General features: G+C 41.8%; 1 protein-coding gene and 1 pseudogene across 4 annotated transcripts in view; one reads left to right on the top strand and one right to left on the bottom strand.

Moving 5' to 3' along the window:
• fat3a (FAT atypical cadherin 3a) overlaps positions 1 to 15,286 on the top strand; it is a 179,253-nt gene that overhangs the window by 40,596 nt on the left and 123,371 nt on the right. For 3 of the 4 annotated variants that reach the window (XM_085479106.1, XM_085479105.1, XM_085479104.1), the window contains exon 2: positions 10,301 to 13,631. In XM_085479106.1, coding sequence (XP_085335232.1) covers positions 10,328 to 13,631 — 3,304 coding nt within the window. In that variant the 5' untranslated portion in view covers positions 10,301 to 10,327. Of the gene's footprint in view, positions 1 to 10,300; positions 13,632 to 15,286 lie in introns of those variants that run through there. The other variant, XM_085479107.1, reaches the window with a different exon arrangement.
• LOC146693280 (uncharacterized) lies at positions 2,459 to 5,256 on the bottom strand (annotated as a pseudogene).

Raw genomic sequence — 15,286 nt, 5'->3', positions numbered from 1 at the left:
CTTGGTTTCAACGTAACTTTATTCTTTCATGAGTTATTTACAAGTTTCTGACCACTTATAAAATATGTTGGATTGTCAATGCAACCCTCTTCTCCCACTCTTCACACACTGATAGCAACATCGCAGGAGAAATGCCAGCACAGACATCCAGTATCCGTAGTTTCAGGTGCTGCACATCTCGTATCTTCACACCATAGACATTTGTCTTCCGATGATCCCAAAGATAAAAGTCTAAGGGGGTCAGATCGGGAGACCCTGGGGGCCATTCAACTGGCCCACGACGACCAATCCACTTTCTAGAAAACTGTTCATCTAGGAATGCTCGGACCTGGCACCCATAATGTGGTGGTGCACCATCTTGCTGGAAAAACTCAGGGAACGTGCCAGCTTCAGTGCATAAAGAGGGAAACACATCATCATGTAGCAATTTCAAATATCCAGTGGCCTTGAGGTTTCCATTGATGAAGAATGGACCCACTATCGTTGTACCCCATATACCACACCAAACTATCACTTTTGTTGTTCCAACAGTCTTGGAGGGATCCATCCAATGTGGGTTAGTGTCAGACCAATAGCGGCGGTTTTGTTTGTTAACTTCACCATTCACATAAAAGTTTGCCTCATCACTGAACAAAATCTTCTGCATGAACTGAGGGTCCTGTTCCAATTTTTGTTTTGCCCATTCTGCAAATTCTGTGCACCGATTTGGGTCATCCTGTTGCTGGAGTTTGTAAGGGTGCCATTTGTGAGTAGCTAATATCCGCCGAAGGGATGTTCGACTAATGCCACTCTCCAGTGACATGCAGCGAGTGCTACGCTGTGGGCTCTTGCTGAATGAAGCTAGGACAGCCACTGATGTTTCTTCAATAGTGCGTCCACATTTTGGCAAATCCAACACTGAACCACTTTCACGAAAGTTAGCAAGCAGTTTGCTAACTGTAGCATGGGAGATGGGTGGTCTTGTAGGGTGTCTTGCATTGAAATCTGCTGCAATAACCCGGTTACTGCGTTCACCAGATATCAACAAAATTTTGATCCGCTCCTCACGTGTTAACCTTGAACATGTCAATGGCTGTGAACAAAGAGAAACTTGTAAATAACTCATGAAAGAATAGAGTTACGTTGAAACCAAGCACGCCATTGTTTTTCTTGTGACATTACCAATTTGTGTCACATGGCCCTCTTCCTATTGAAAAAACAAAAGTTGTATCCAAAATGGCCAACTTCTAAATGGCCACCATGGTCACCACCCATCTTGAGGAGTTTGCCCCCTCACATATACTAATGTGCCACAAACAGGACTTTAATATCACCAACCATTCCCATTTTATTACAGTGTATCCATATAAATGGCCCACCCTGTACTGTACACAACTGTACAGAATAGAATAAAATAACATACTATAGACAGTAGAATAAAATAGAATAAATTATACAATTGGATAAAAATTAGAATGCAAATTCTATATACAACTGAGTAAAAGCACAACTTTGTCAGAAAAGAGTATTGCACTTAGTCTTATTGCACATGTGTGGGTTTGTGTATGTTTGATCAGCTGCATAAGTCTTTGTTGTACAGTCTGACAGCAGTGGGGAGGAAAGACCTGCGAAATCTCTCCGTCCCACATCGTGGGTGCCGCAGCCACTGAAGGAGCTGCTCAGTGCTGTCAGAGTCTCCTGCTTGGGGTGGGAGATGTTGTCCAACAGGGATGAAATCTTAGCCACCATTCTCCTGTCACTCACCACCTCCACTGGGTCCAGAGGGCATCCTAGAACAGAGCTGGCCCTGCGGATCAGCCTGTTCAGTCTCTTCCTATCCCCAGCAGACATGTTGCCACCCCAGCAGACCACACCATAAAAGATGGCTGAGGCCACCACAGAGTCATAGAAGGTCTTCAGGAGTGGGCCCTTCACTCCAAAAGACCTGAGTCTCCGCAGCAGGTACAGCCTGCTCTGTCCTTTCCTGTACAGGGTGTCTGAATTATGAGTCCAGTCCAGTTTGTTGTTCAGATGAACACCAAGGTACCTGTAGCTGTCTACAGCCTCAATGTCCATACCTTGGATGTTCAGTGGTTACAGTGGAGAGTGTTTGTGCCTGCGGAAGTCTACCACCAGTTGATCTGGAGGTAGTTCAGCTGGCACCAGTCCACAAAGACTTGTGTCAGTTCTCTGTACTCCTTGTCATCCCCATCAGTGATGAGGCCGACTATTGCAGAGTCATCAGAGAACTTCTGCAGGAAGCACTGGGTGGAGTTGTGGGAGAAGTCTGCAGTGTAGATGGTGAAGACGACCCTGTCTGATACACAGCCCTGAGTTCTCACATACTGTGGTCGGTCGGTGAGGTAGTCCAAAATCCAGGTAGTGAGGTGATGGTCCACTCCTGAGTTCTCCAGCTTGTCCTTCAGGACTGTGGGAAGAATGGTGTTGAAGGCACTGGAGAAATCAAAGAACATGATTCTTACAGTGCTCCCAGTGGTCTCCAGGTGAGAGAGGGAACGATGTAGGAGGTGAATGATGGCATCATCTGCTCCAATGCCAGGCTGGGAGGCAAACTGAAGTTTGATGAGCTCACCAGACACCGAAGCTGAGCCAGGACCAGCCGCTCCAGGGTCAGAGCCACCGGCCTGTAGCTGTTGAGGTCCTTGGTGCGTGATGTCTTTGGCACTGGTACAACACAGGAGGTTTTCCAGAGCTGTGGGACTCTCCCCAACCTCAGGTTGAAGATGCACTCCATCACCCCACACAATTGGTCCACGCAGGACCTGACGACCCTTGAGCTGATGCCATCTGTGCCCGCTGCCTTCTTGGCTTTAATCCTCCTCAGTTCCCTCCTAACCTGGGTGGTTGAGAGAGACAGGCTGGAGCCTTGTGTTGAGTGTGTATTGGATGCTGTTGTTGGGGGTGGGGAGGAGTGAGCAGGGTGAATAGAGGAGGTGTGAAGTGTCTGAGGTGTCAGAGGTGGAACAGCAGCAGTGGGGGTGGGTGAGTCTGCAGCCGATGCTGAAGACTGCCTCATGGCTGAATCAAATCTGTTGAAGAAATGATTCAGTTCATTTGCCCAACTCACATCCCTCCCAGGCAGAGAGTTCTGATGTTTGTGGCCCGAGATGGTTCTGAGGCCTCTCCAGACTTCACCAACGTTGTTTTGCTGAAGCTGGTTCTCCATCTTCTGCCTGTAGCTGTCCTTCCCATTCCTTATCAGTCCCCTCAGCTCTCTCTGCACCCTTTTCAACTCCTCTTTGTCTTTAGATTTGAAGGCCCTCCTCTTCTGCTTGAGGACAGCTTTAATTTCTCAGGTAATCCAAGGTTTGTTGTTGGAGAAACACCGCACAGTCCTGGTAGGTACGGTGTTATCCACACAGAAATTAATATAGTCCGTAATGCATCTAACAAGGCTGTCAATGTCCTCTCCGTGGTCATCACAGATCACCTCCCACACAGTAGACTCAAAACAATCCTTAAGAGCCTCCTCACTCTCCTCCGACCATCTCTGTACTGTGCGGGTGGCTGGTGGCTCCCTGCGCACTAAGGGCTCATACACAGGGACAAGGTGCACCAGGTTGTGGTCAGATCTGCCCAGTGGAGGGAGAGGTGATGAACTGTATGCCTCTTCAGCATTGGCATACAGTAAGTCCAGTGTTTTATTGTCTCTGTTTGGGCATGTCACATACTAGGTGAAGGTGAGCAGTGTGGAGTTTGTTGAGACATGATTACACTGTGCTTTTTCAACGTTCAGAGGTTGATGGCTCCATTTCAGAGTACTGGCTATGAATTTCAGACGGATAAGGCCTCAACTTAACAAAAAAGTTATCAATAGTTCTTTTCATCTTTTTTATAACCCACAGCTACATCCACTTCTGTCGGGCTTACTCACTAGGGCTGGGTTTCATCACTGATTTCTAAAGTCCATTTGATTCCGATTCACAAGGTCCCGATTCGATTCGATTCAATTTTGCCTCAGACAGTCAGAAATATTATAATTCTGATCATTTATCAGTATTGATACTTGTGAGAGTTTATAAGAGATTTGAACATCACAGCAGATGCCTTTGTGTTAAAGTAACTGAGAATAAAACACAGAAAAACATGAAGGAGATTTTCCTGGCCTGGCTTTTTATTAGAGATGGCACGATACCACTTTTTTATGTCCGATACCGATACCCATATCATAAATTTGCATATTTGCCAATACCAATATGAATCCGGTATAGTGTGTTTTTTAATCAATAAAACTGTTTTTTAATATCTTGCTGCTTTTTGTATAAATTCATACTCAAGTAAAAAAAAACAAAAAAAACACTAAAGCTATTCTGTTATACCTGTATGCAAAAAATACACTAAACCCAAAATATTTCATAGTTCAGCAATACTGATCAATCTAATGAACTTAAACCTACTCAATCATTCCTATTCTGGTATTTGAAAGAGTAAGCAACCTAACTAATAGAGTTCTAAAAAAAAAAAAAAAAATAGGGAACCACCCACCCTCCACCTCATGATGCTTAATTGACGTAATCAACTTTAATTTGATGCAGTGTGAAAGAAATGCACAGAAATCAATTATTTTTCAAGAATAATTAAATAGATTCAACATCTTTCTTCAACAGAACTGCAGACTGCACAGATGGTTCCCAAAGGAAAAAGTACTATAGCTTACTAGGGTATATTAGACTTAACAGTTACTATATACAGTAATGGACTTCTATACATTTTACATCAGATTAAAACTTTGGGTGTAAGATTCAGATAATTATTTATTAACAGCTAGACATTTTAAATGAGAATAAGAAAGAAAAGTATGTCTTTGTGCCCCCTTTTCCCTATTAATGCCCTATCGGCCCCCCTGGCTAAACTTTGCTAGATCCGCCCCTGCACAGTTACCAGCCGTCAGCTACGTAGAAAAGGATCCTGGTGTAGAACGTAAATAAATTCCAACAACAGCTTATCAAGCTTAAATGTGCTGCTGTTGTTCAGCCGCTAGTTTCCTCTTTCTGGCGCGAAGTGGGCAATAAACAAACAAGAGAGACGGACTCGCGACACAAAAGCCAATCAGCTGATCATTGATCAGTTTCATGATTGAAGTAGCAACAGGAGAGAGGGAGAGAGAGAGAGTGGCTGTACCTGTATTTCATATGCTTTTTGTCTTCTGTATAGATACACACGCGAATGTGTGTGTGTGTATAGATAGATAGATAGATAGATAGATATTGCACATACTGGGATCTGCTGGAGCCAATCGGCAAGCTTGGGAGTCATTGCACCTAGCGCTCCGAGGACCACTGTTACCCTCACCCTTTTTTTATATATATGTGTGTTTGTATGCTTGTATAAAAATTTGTATATACAAGCATATAAACACATGCATGTGTGTGTGTATATATAGATGTTTTGTAATCTTTTTATCTCATTTATTTTACCAACACTTGGTGTCTTTTAAAAGTGCTATAGAAATAAAGCTGACTTGACTTGACTTCTTTCAGTACAGGCTAATGTCCTAATCAAAATGCTTCCAAACCACAGCGATTCAATATATGTTGTCTGTTTCACTTCTTAGCTTGTAAGTTCACCACATTTGGACGCAGAGAGAGTTTGGTCTGCAGCCCTGGTGAATTGTGAGTGGCTGATAATTCCTAGACTCGGGGAGGAGTATTTCTAGTCAACTCATGAAGGAAGAAACCTTTCATTTCTGATCTCTACCGCATAGATACTTGTTTGTATGGTAAAGAAAAAAACTATTCTGTTTGCTGCTTCACTAGGGATGGGTATTGATAAGATTTTCACGATTCCGATTCCATTTTCGATTCTGTTTAACGATTCGATTCTTTATCGATTCTCTTATCGATTCTTTTTAAAAAAGGAGAACACTAAGGTCGATTAGCATAGAACTTTGTTTTATATCTTCTCTTTGAACAAGATAGAAATTTAGGAGTAACATGGCCTTACAAACCCAGCAGTGAGATCTTAAGAGATCCAGCCTACGGCTCTTCAATGTGGTGTCACAGGGACCCCGGGGAAAAAAATTGTAAATGTAAAATAATAAAATAAATATTCTTCTGTAGCAATAACAAAGTATAACATAAGTTATTCAGTAGCAATTACACAAGAATATCCAGTAATGTCCCTGCCTACAATTAAACACATTCACTTACCTAAAATCGGGGGCACCTGCTGTGGCAAATGGGTTCAAGCCTTTGACCACAAACTTAGTCACTGCTCGGTAACATTAGTCTATTCTGGCTTGAAAGGAGACGCTACCGGTAGACTGCAGCGAGAACTGCCAGCGAGCGCCAGCCAGACTCTGTGTGTCTCTCTCATCATGGTCACCTAAACGCACAGTAATGGCAGATAAGGCAGATCGCGCTAACATAATATGCACTGTTAGTTGATTATTTACCTGCCGCATTAACGGGAGAGGACGTGCAAACGTTACCGCTGCTGCTGGGTTGAGATTCACGAGTCCGGAGCGGAATTAAAAACACGACATTCATTTAAGGTCATCGTGTGTTTTGTGAGCAAATGCTTTTGCATATTCGTAGTGTTTCCTCCCTTAAATGAAATATCTACTTTGCAAGTATTGCAAGTTGCCCTGTTGTCTTCCGTTCTTGTAAAGTATAACCAAACTTTTTAGCGTTTTAGCAGCCATGTTTCCTGCCAGGTAAATGACGCTCCGCAACGTGGTGACGTCATTCAGGGTGACTGGAATCGATAAGGGAATCGTTTGCAAAAATGGCAAACAATTCCAAGGAATTGAAACAGTGGGAACCGGTTCTCAACAAGAACCGGTTTTCAATACCCATCCCTATGCTTCACATTACCTTGTTGCCTCAGTCAGCTTTTCACTGAGAGTATGTATGCATATGTGCCTGTGTCCATGCATATGTGTGCTTAACTTTACATGCTGGTAACATCTTTCTATAGATCCATAAAGGTTTTATGACCAGCAGGCTTGCCAGCAGGACTGTTTCTCTGAGTTACATGTTAACCTATAGCTGTGTATTAGCAAGGTCAGACAAAGCAACATTATCTCTCTTTCCAGTAGAAGTTGCTGGTTGCCGTTTGCCATGTATTTCAAGGCTAATTAGCCTGTAATAAAAAGCTAATGACAGGGTGTTTAGAGCTGACAGTAAGTGGGACTTCTCTCAAGAGAATGATGCTATTTTTTTGTGTGGCTGATGTGGTGTGTGTGGCAGACATTTAGCTGACACAAGCTTGTGGGATTTGCTGGTATAGTAACAACATAGCAATTATGCAGCAGAATGATGAAAAATTATTTTAAGCTCGCATTGTTTACAGTGTTTATAAGAAGATCTGAAGAGATGGAAAGTTTGATGAATAATTATCATTTTGAAACTTTTATATCCTCAGAAACCACATCTGTCCAACAATGACAAAATAATATCAAATACAGCTCAGAACTGTCAACTGTTTACATTTTTCAGCAGATGGAGTCTAATATTAAGCTTAATGCTTAATGTTGTGTACTGTTGAATGAAAAAAGGTACTAAAGTTTTTTCTTACTTCTTTTAATTAGACAAAACTGGCATGTTGAGGTGCCCAATTCTTACAGAGGGATATTTGCAGCATTTGAATTAATATAGGCATAATATAGTATATGTTATAATTATCAGAATACAGAACTCGTAACATGCAAGGGTTAAACCTTTACTACAGAGCTCGTTGTCCACCTGCCCATCTGCAGCTCACTCTGCAAAGGAGCTGCACCCAGCTACATTGGAGGACTTTTTAAGCATGAACTGTCTTTTTAAGGTCATGCCAGGGCATCTCAGTTAGATTCAGGTCAGGACTTTGACTAGGCTACTGCAAAGTTTTTGTTTTCTTTCTCTTAATCCATTCAGAGGTGGACTTGCTGGTGTGTTTTGGATTGTTGTTCTTCTGCAGAACCCAATTGTGCTTCTGTTTGGGGTCATAAACAGATGGGCAGACATTCTCTTTCAGGATGTTTTGATAGACAGCAGAATTCATGGTACTATTTACCACAGCAAGTCGTCTAGGTCCTGAGGCAGCAAAACGGCCGCAGACCATCACATGTATTTTACTGTTGAAATAACGTTCGCTTTCTGAGAGCTGCGTTATTTTACACCAAATATTATGGAACACACACCTTCTAAAAAGTTTAACTTTTGTCTTATCAGTCCACATAGTATTTTCCGAAAAGACTTTAGGGGTTCATCGAGATGTTTTCTGGCAAAACTGAGAGGAGCCTCTATGTTCTTTTTGCTCAGCAGTGGTTTTCGTCTTGGAACTCTGCCATGCAGGTCATTTTTGCCCAGTCTCTTTCTTATGGTGGAATCATGAACACTAAGGCAAGTGAGGCCTGCAGTTCTTTGGTTGTTGTTCTGTGGTCTTTTGTGACCTCTTGGACCAAAAATATCCCAGGAGCTGTGGTCTTGGGGTAAATTTGGTCGGCTGGCCACTCCTGGGAAGTTTCACCACTGTTCCATGTTTTCGCCATTTGTGGATAATACTGTGGTCTGCTGGAGTCCCTCAGCTTTAGAAATGGCTTTATAACATTTTCCACACTGAGAGATCTCAATAATTTTGTTTCTCATTTGTTCATGAATTTCTTGGATCACAGCATGATGTCTGGCTTTTGAGAACCTTTTGGTCTACTCGACTTTGTCAGGCAGGTCTTATTTACGGTATTTCTTGATTGAGAACAGGTGTGGCAGTAATCAGGCCTGGGTGTGGCTAGAGAAATTGTACTCAGCTTTCCAAAGATGTGATACATCACAGTTAATTTATGATATAACTGTGTGCATCAAGGTGCTTTATGTTGTAAAGTAAAGAAATTACAGTAATACAAACAAAACAGAGAAAACCCTAACAATCATGAGCCAGTATTTTGGCGACGGTGGCAAGGTTTCTTCCTTCTAACAGAAAAAACGTCCAGATAAACCAGGCTGGAAGACAGGACAAAAACAGGCTGTAGAAGACCGCCAGCGATTAATAATAACTAATCAATAAATGCAGAATGAGTGTTTCTTCTTCACTCATCTTTTTTCAGTCCGTTATACCTCTGTTAGTTACACTTCTAGCAATTTTTCAGCTTCCACTGCTTTGTCATTTGCCATTGCTCCTTTTGCGAGCGGCAGCTGTCTGCTATAAATTTTGGCAGAACCATGCCTTTCAGGAAATGTATTGAGACAGCAATAAACCTAAGATTGTGAACTGGTACTATATAAATAAAATTAATGGTAATAGTATTTCAGATGTTGCAATGACAGAATCCCTTAAATTGTTTCTACTCCAAGTACAAATAGGGAAAAAACAACCATTTGTATGTATTATTACTGTATTAGCTAAGATACGTAGTGACTCTGCCAAAAGTGAACAAAAACAGATTGGAAGGGTTATTTCAGTACTGAGGCATAATTAGTGTGCCTCAGTTGACAGTTTAATAATGTCAGAGAAAAAGAAGAAAAAGTGATATTTTCTGCATTTCTCTTAGGATTATCGTCACATTTTTCACTCACGAATGACTACTGAATTTTATTTAAATGCGCGCTCAGGTTTCAATTTGTATTGTTTCAATTTGGGGGCACTGTTGCCAAGCTAAATAGGTTTACTTTCAACAGAAAGTAAATACTCTTTCAGAAGACTCGGAAACCATCTGCCTTTCCACTCCATCTCTTTATCCCTTGTGGAGAAAGTGCTTAGTCACCAAAATGCAGACTATTGTGGTAGTCTTACAGCTACAGCATGGCTTTTACTGGAAAAGGTTTCAGGCCAAAAGTGCAGATTGGCACATACTTGTGGCTGCTTACTTACAGAACACAGTATTTTCTTTTTTAATAAAAGAGAGAACACTTTGAAAAAAGTAGCTACTTTGCATTTGAAACCACATCTGGCTTACTTTTGGTGATATTACATGGTTTTGAAATATAGTACTGCAATTTTCAAGTAATTTAGAAAATGGGTTATGATAGGGTCAAAGTATAGTAGCAATTTGTCTCTGCAGTTATGTTCTATAGTATGTTGATGATGATACAATTCTTCCTAACCATATAATTGTTTTGTTCCTTGACAAACAACCACAGCTTTTTTTTTTCTAAAAGTAGCCGTTGATTGTCGGTATCCACATACTGCACAAGGATGATGTAAGTTTCATTATGGCTGCCAAGTAACTGCACTCAGCTCGGTCATCTCTTTCACCATCTCTACTCCTCTAATGGTTAACTATGGCTATTAACTATGGTTAATTGGCAGAGACTGTGAATGAAAAGAATCCCCCCTCCTGTTGCTGACGTTTCTCTCTATGTCTCTGCCTTTCTTTTTCTAGACTGCTTCAGCATGGAGTTATGATGGAATGGATATGAATATGAGCCAGTGGGAAGGCATTCGAGCCCCTCATCTCCGCCTGGCCTTGCTGCTGCTGTTGGTATTCTTGAAGTCACCACTCTGCAACGGTCAGAACACCCATGGGGCTCCTCAAGATGAATCTCACTTCAGCTTCACTCAGCCTGTCTACCATGCCACAATTTATGAAAACTCAGCAGCACGCACCTATGCCAACAGTAAAATTAAAATGGGCATCCACCTCGCCCAGCACTCCTGGGAGATCCGCTACAGAATCACCTCAGGTGACGATGACGGTTTTTTCAAGGCAGAGGAGTATGTACTCGGAGACTTCTGTTTCTTACGCATAAGGACTAAAGGTGGTAATGCCGCCATATTGAACCGAGAGATTCAGGATAATTATGTATTGACAGTGAAAGCTTCTGTCAAGGGAGAGGCTCTTCTTGAGACCTGGACTAAAGTCAGTATTCAGGTTTTGGATATGAATGACCTCCGGCCTTTGTTCTCTCCTACCACATACTCCGTCACCATAGCAGAGAGTACCCCTCTCAGAACTAGTATAGCACAAGTTACTGCCACAGATGCGGATATCGGTTCCAATGGAGAGTTTTACTATTTTTTCAAGGAAAAAACTGAACTGTTTGCTGTACACCCAACTAGTGGAGTGGTTACTCTCAGTGGAAGGCTTAATGTCGATGAGCAGAACCGTTATGACTTAGAAATTCTAGCGGTGGACCGTGGCATGAAGCTTTATGGAAATAATGGTATCAGCAGCACAGCCAAACTTTTTGTCCATGTAGAGCGTTTAAATGAACATGCTCCACTCATGAATGTCCTCACCCACAGCCCCTCATGGCTGGATAAAAATCTTGTGTATGCAGTGGTTACTGTTGAGGACCAAGATGAAGGCTTAAATGGAGAAATAGATTCCTTGGTCATTGTAGGAGGAGATCCGTCAGAGCAGTTTTTTGTTGACAGAACTAAAGAAGGAGAGTTTGCTATTAAAGCCTTTGAGTCAATAAGTCAAACGTACCCTTATGGCTGTAATCTTAGCTTGCAGGCTAAAGACAGGGGCACCCCACAGAAGTTATCTGCTGTTGAAGTCATCCAAATCAAGGTCGAAAAACATCAAAATTCAGATGCTAAATTTATGCAAGAGTTGTATGATGTCAGTTTAAATGAAATTTCACCTCCAGGTACACTTGTAGTGGCTGTTAAAATCACACCAGAACCTGATGATGCAGAATATATCTTAACAACCTCTGCGGATTCATCCTTTTTTCAAATGAATACCCTAACGGGTGTAATCTCTACTGCTCGCTGGTTCACTCAGGTGTTCCAGGATGTCTTTAATCTTGAAGTAGTGGAAATGGATAGTAATCTCAAAGTTAAAGTGAGGGTAACCATTCAGGATGCCAATGATCACACACCAACATTTGCTCAGTCCTCTTATGAGGTTTTTGTTAATGAAAGTGTACCAGTTGCAACCAGTGTATTAACAATTTCTGCAGTTGATAAAGATAAAGGTGAAAATGGATACATAACTTACAGCATTTCCAGTCTTCAGCCATTACCCTTTAAAATCAATCAGTTTTCTGGTGTTATAAGCACTACTGAAGAGCTGGATTTTGAATCCTCATCAGAAAGCTTTATGTTCATAGTCAGAGCATCTGACTGGGGGTCTCCTTACAGACGAGAAAGTGAAGTCAATGTAACAATCCATCTAGAAAATGTAAATGATAATCAGCCATTGTTTGAGAAGGTAGCATGCCAGGGGATTATTCCTGAGGATTTTCCAGTAAATGAAGTTATTACTACAATGTCTGCAATTGATATAGATGAATTAGAGTTAGTGAAATATAAGATTATTTCAGGTAACGAACAGGGGTACTTTGACCTCAACCCAGATTCAGGGGTTCTTGCACTGCAGCATTCTCTCTCAAGAGCCCATCCAAAGAGTGGTTTATTTAGTTTAAAAATAACTGCCACTGATGGTGAGAGCTTTTCGGATCCTATGTTTGTCAATATCTCAGTTGTTTATGGAAAATCTTCTTCCAAACGTTTCACATGTAAAGAAACAAATGTGGCTCAAAAATTAGCTGAAAAGTTACTGAAAAAGTCCAAAGCTAGCAATAAACCTAAAATTGAGGAAGGTTTTATTGACCTTTTTTCTGTGAATCGGCAGGCACCCCAGTTTGACAAAACATTTCCCACAGATATTACTGTGCAGGAAGACCTTAAGGTAGGCTCAAGTGTTTTCAATGTGAATGCCTATGATGGGGACACAGGTTTCAATGGTCAAATTCTATACTCTATTTCAGATGGAAATATTGATAACTGTTTTACCATTGACATACAGACGGGACTTATCAGTGTGTTCCTACACATGGACAGAGAAAAAAGAGATCGCTATCTCCTCAACTTAACTCTCTATGACCTTGGCCTTCCACAGAAAAGTTCCTGGCGGTTGCTTACTGTCTATATAGAAGATGCAAATGATAATGCACCCCAATTTTTGCAAGGAGGCTTTAGAATTGTCATACCTGAAAACCTAGCCATAGGTACTGACGTCATCCAGGTTGAGGCCATTGACAAAGATCTTGGGCCCAATGGCGAGATTGTATACTCTCTTTTGACAAGCACCACTCAGTTTGGTATCAATTCCACTAGTGGGATATTATATGTTGCTGGCCAACTAGACAGGGAGTTTGTCTCTACGTTTAACCTAAAAATTGAGGCTCGGGACAAAGCGGAGAAAGGAAGCCAGAAGTTTTCTGTAACCACACTGAAAATCATTTTGGAGGATGTAAATGACTGTCCTCCACTATTTATCCCTGCTGTGTACAGAACCAGGGTTCTGGAGGATCTCCCAGTAGGAACAGTTGTAGCCTGGTTAGAAACTCTGGATCCAGATTTGGGGTTGGGAGGCCAGGTTCGGTACTCCCTAGCCAGTGATTATAATGGATGGTTTGAAGTAGACAGGGCAAATGGAGTTATTCGACTCACAAAGGAGCTGGACTATGAGACACAGCAGTTCTACAACCTTACTGTAAAGGCCAAAGACAAAGGAAGGCCTGTTTCTCTTCTTTCTGTTACCTTTGTGGAGGTGGAGGTTGTAGATGTGAATGAAAACCTCTATGCCCCATACTTTTCTGATTTTGCTTTGACTGGATTAGTTAAAGAAAATGCCCGGATTGGAACCACTCTACTCCAGGTCACAGCTAATGATGATGATGCTGGCAGAGATGGAGAAGTTCAGTACTCCATTCGAGATGGGAGTGGGCTTGGAAGATTTGCCATAGATGAAGAGACAGGTGAGTTTTCTTTGAAAATGATATTGCGTGTCATGGCAAATGAGAATTATTGCATAACAGTTTGAATTATGGTTTTAAAACACTATATGGTTGTATAAAATTGTCTAGTGTTGTAACGTTCTTGTTACTGAAGTGTATTGTTTTAACTAAAATAAATAAAGAAGTCAATACAGCGTGAGTTGGGGAACACAGTAACCTACCGTGCTTTTTCAGATATAAAATCTGCACAGTTAGTTATTTTCGCATTATTGTTAATACTCTAACTGCAGCTTTTAGAACACCCAGATAATAATTTATTAAAATAGTCCCCGCTATAAGTAATGAATATGGAACATGGAATATGAAGATATTGTGCAATAAAAGATAGCCGGACCAGGACACAATGACAAAAAGTGGACTACTGGATCAAAAAGGCATAAAAGAACATACCGTATTTTCACGACCATAAGACGCACTGTACTAAAAGGCGCAGTCTCAGTTATGTGTGCCATTACTGTATTTAACATACACATAAGGCGCACTGGATCATAGGGCGCATACAAGTACCGTATGCGTATTTAACAATAAAGCGGGAGCAAACCTGAGTTCGGTACCTTACTCACATTTCTATTACCGGTAATCGTCATCATCAACAACACACAAGCATACAAGTGTGCATATTTAAAAATAAAGCAGGAGCAAAACAAAGTTTGGTACTCACATTTTTATCATCAATCAAACCCATCGAAGTCCTCATCCTCTGTGTCTGAATTGAACAGCTGCGCTAAATCTCCATCAAACATGCCAGGTTCACTTTCTTCACTGTCAGAGTCACTTTCCGTGCCGTGCGGAAATGATGCCGGCTTTTGCGAAAGCTCGAACAACAGTGCCAGCAGACATGTTAGCCCAAGCATCTACAATCCATTGGCAAATTGTGGCGTAACTCGCCCGGCGCTGCCTTCCACTCTTGGTGAAACTGGTCTCCATCGGTCATCCATCGCTCCCAGGCCGCTCGCAGCCTTACTTTGAACGGGCGGTTCACACCGATGTCCAGCGGTTGGAGTTCCTTTGTCAGGCCTCCCGGAATGACAGCAAGCTCACAGTTCATTTGTTTCACTTGTTTTTTCACATCGGCTGTGAGATGGGCACGCATAGAGTCACAGATCAACAGCGATGGTGATGCGTGGAAAAAACCACCTGGTCTCCTTACATACACCTCCCTCAGCCACTCTTTCATCATTTCCTCATCCATCCAGCCCTTTTCATTTGCCTTAATGATGATTCCTGCTGGAAACTTCTCTTTAGGCAAAGTCTTTCGCTTAAAAATCACCATAGGCGGCAGTTTCTGTCCATTAGCATGGCAATTCAATTCAATTCAATTTTATTTATATAGCGCCAAATCACAACAAAAGTCGCCTCAAGGCGCTTCATAGATACAGAGAAAAACCCAACAATCATATGACCCCCTATGAGCAAGCACTTTGGCGACAGTGGGAAGGAAAAACTCCCTTTTAACAGGAAGAAACCTCCGGCAGAACCAGGCTCAGGGAGGGGCGGCCATCTGCTGCGACCGGTTGGGGTGAGAGAAGGAAGACAGGATAAAGACATGCTGTGGAAGAGAGACAGAGGTTAATAACAGATATGATTCAATGCAGAGAGGTCTATTAATACATAGT

This window comes from Copadichromis virginalis, linkage group LG14 (assembly GCF_057382275.1).
Source record: "Copadichromis virginalis isolate Kocher_CV1m ecotype Utaka linkage group LG14, C_Virginalis_male_GT1.1, whole genome shotgun sequence".
Taxonomy (NCBI): Eukaryota; Metazoa; Chordata; class Actinopteri; order Cichliformes; family Cichlidae; genus Copadichromis; species Copadichromis virginalis.
Note: the sequence above shows the minus strand (reverse complement) of the source record. Positions and strands in the feature narration are given on the sequence as shown.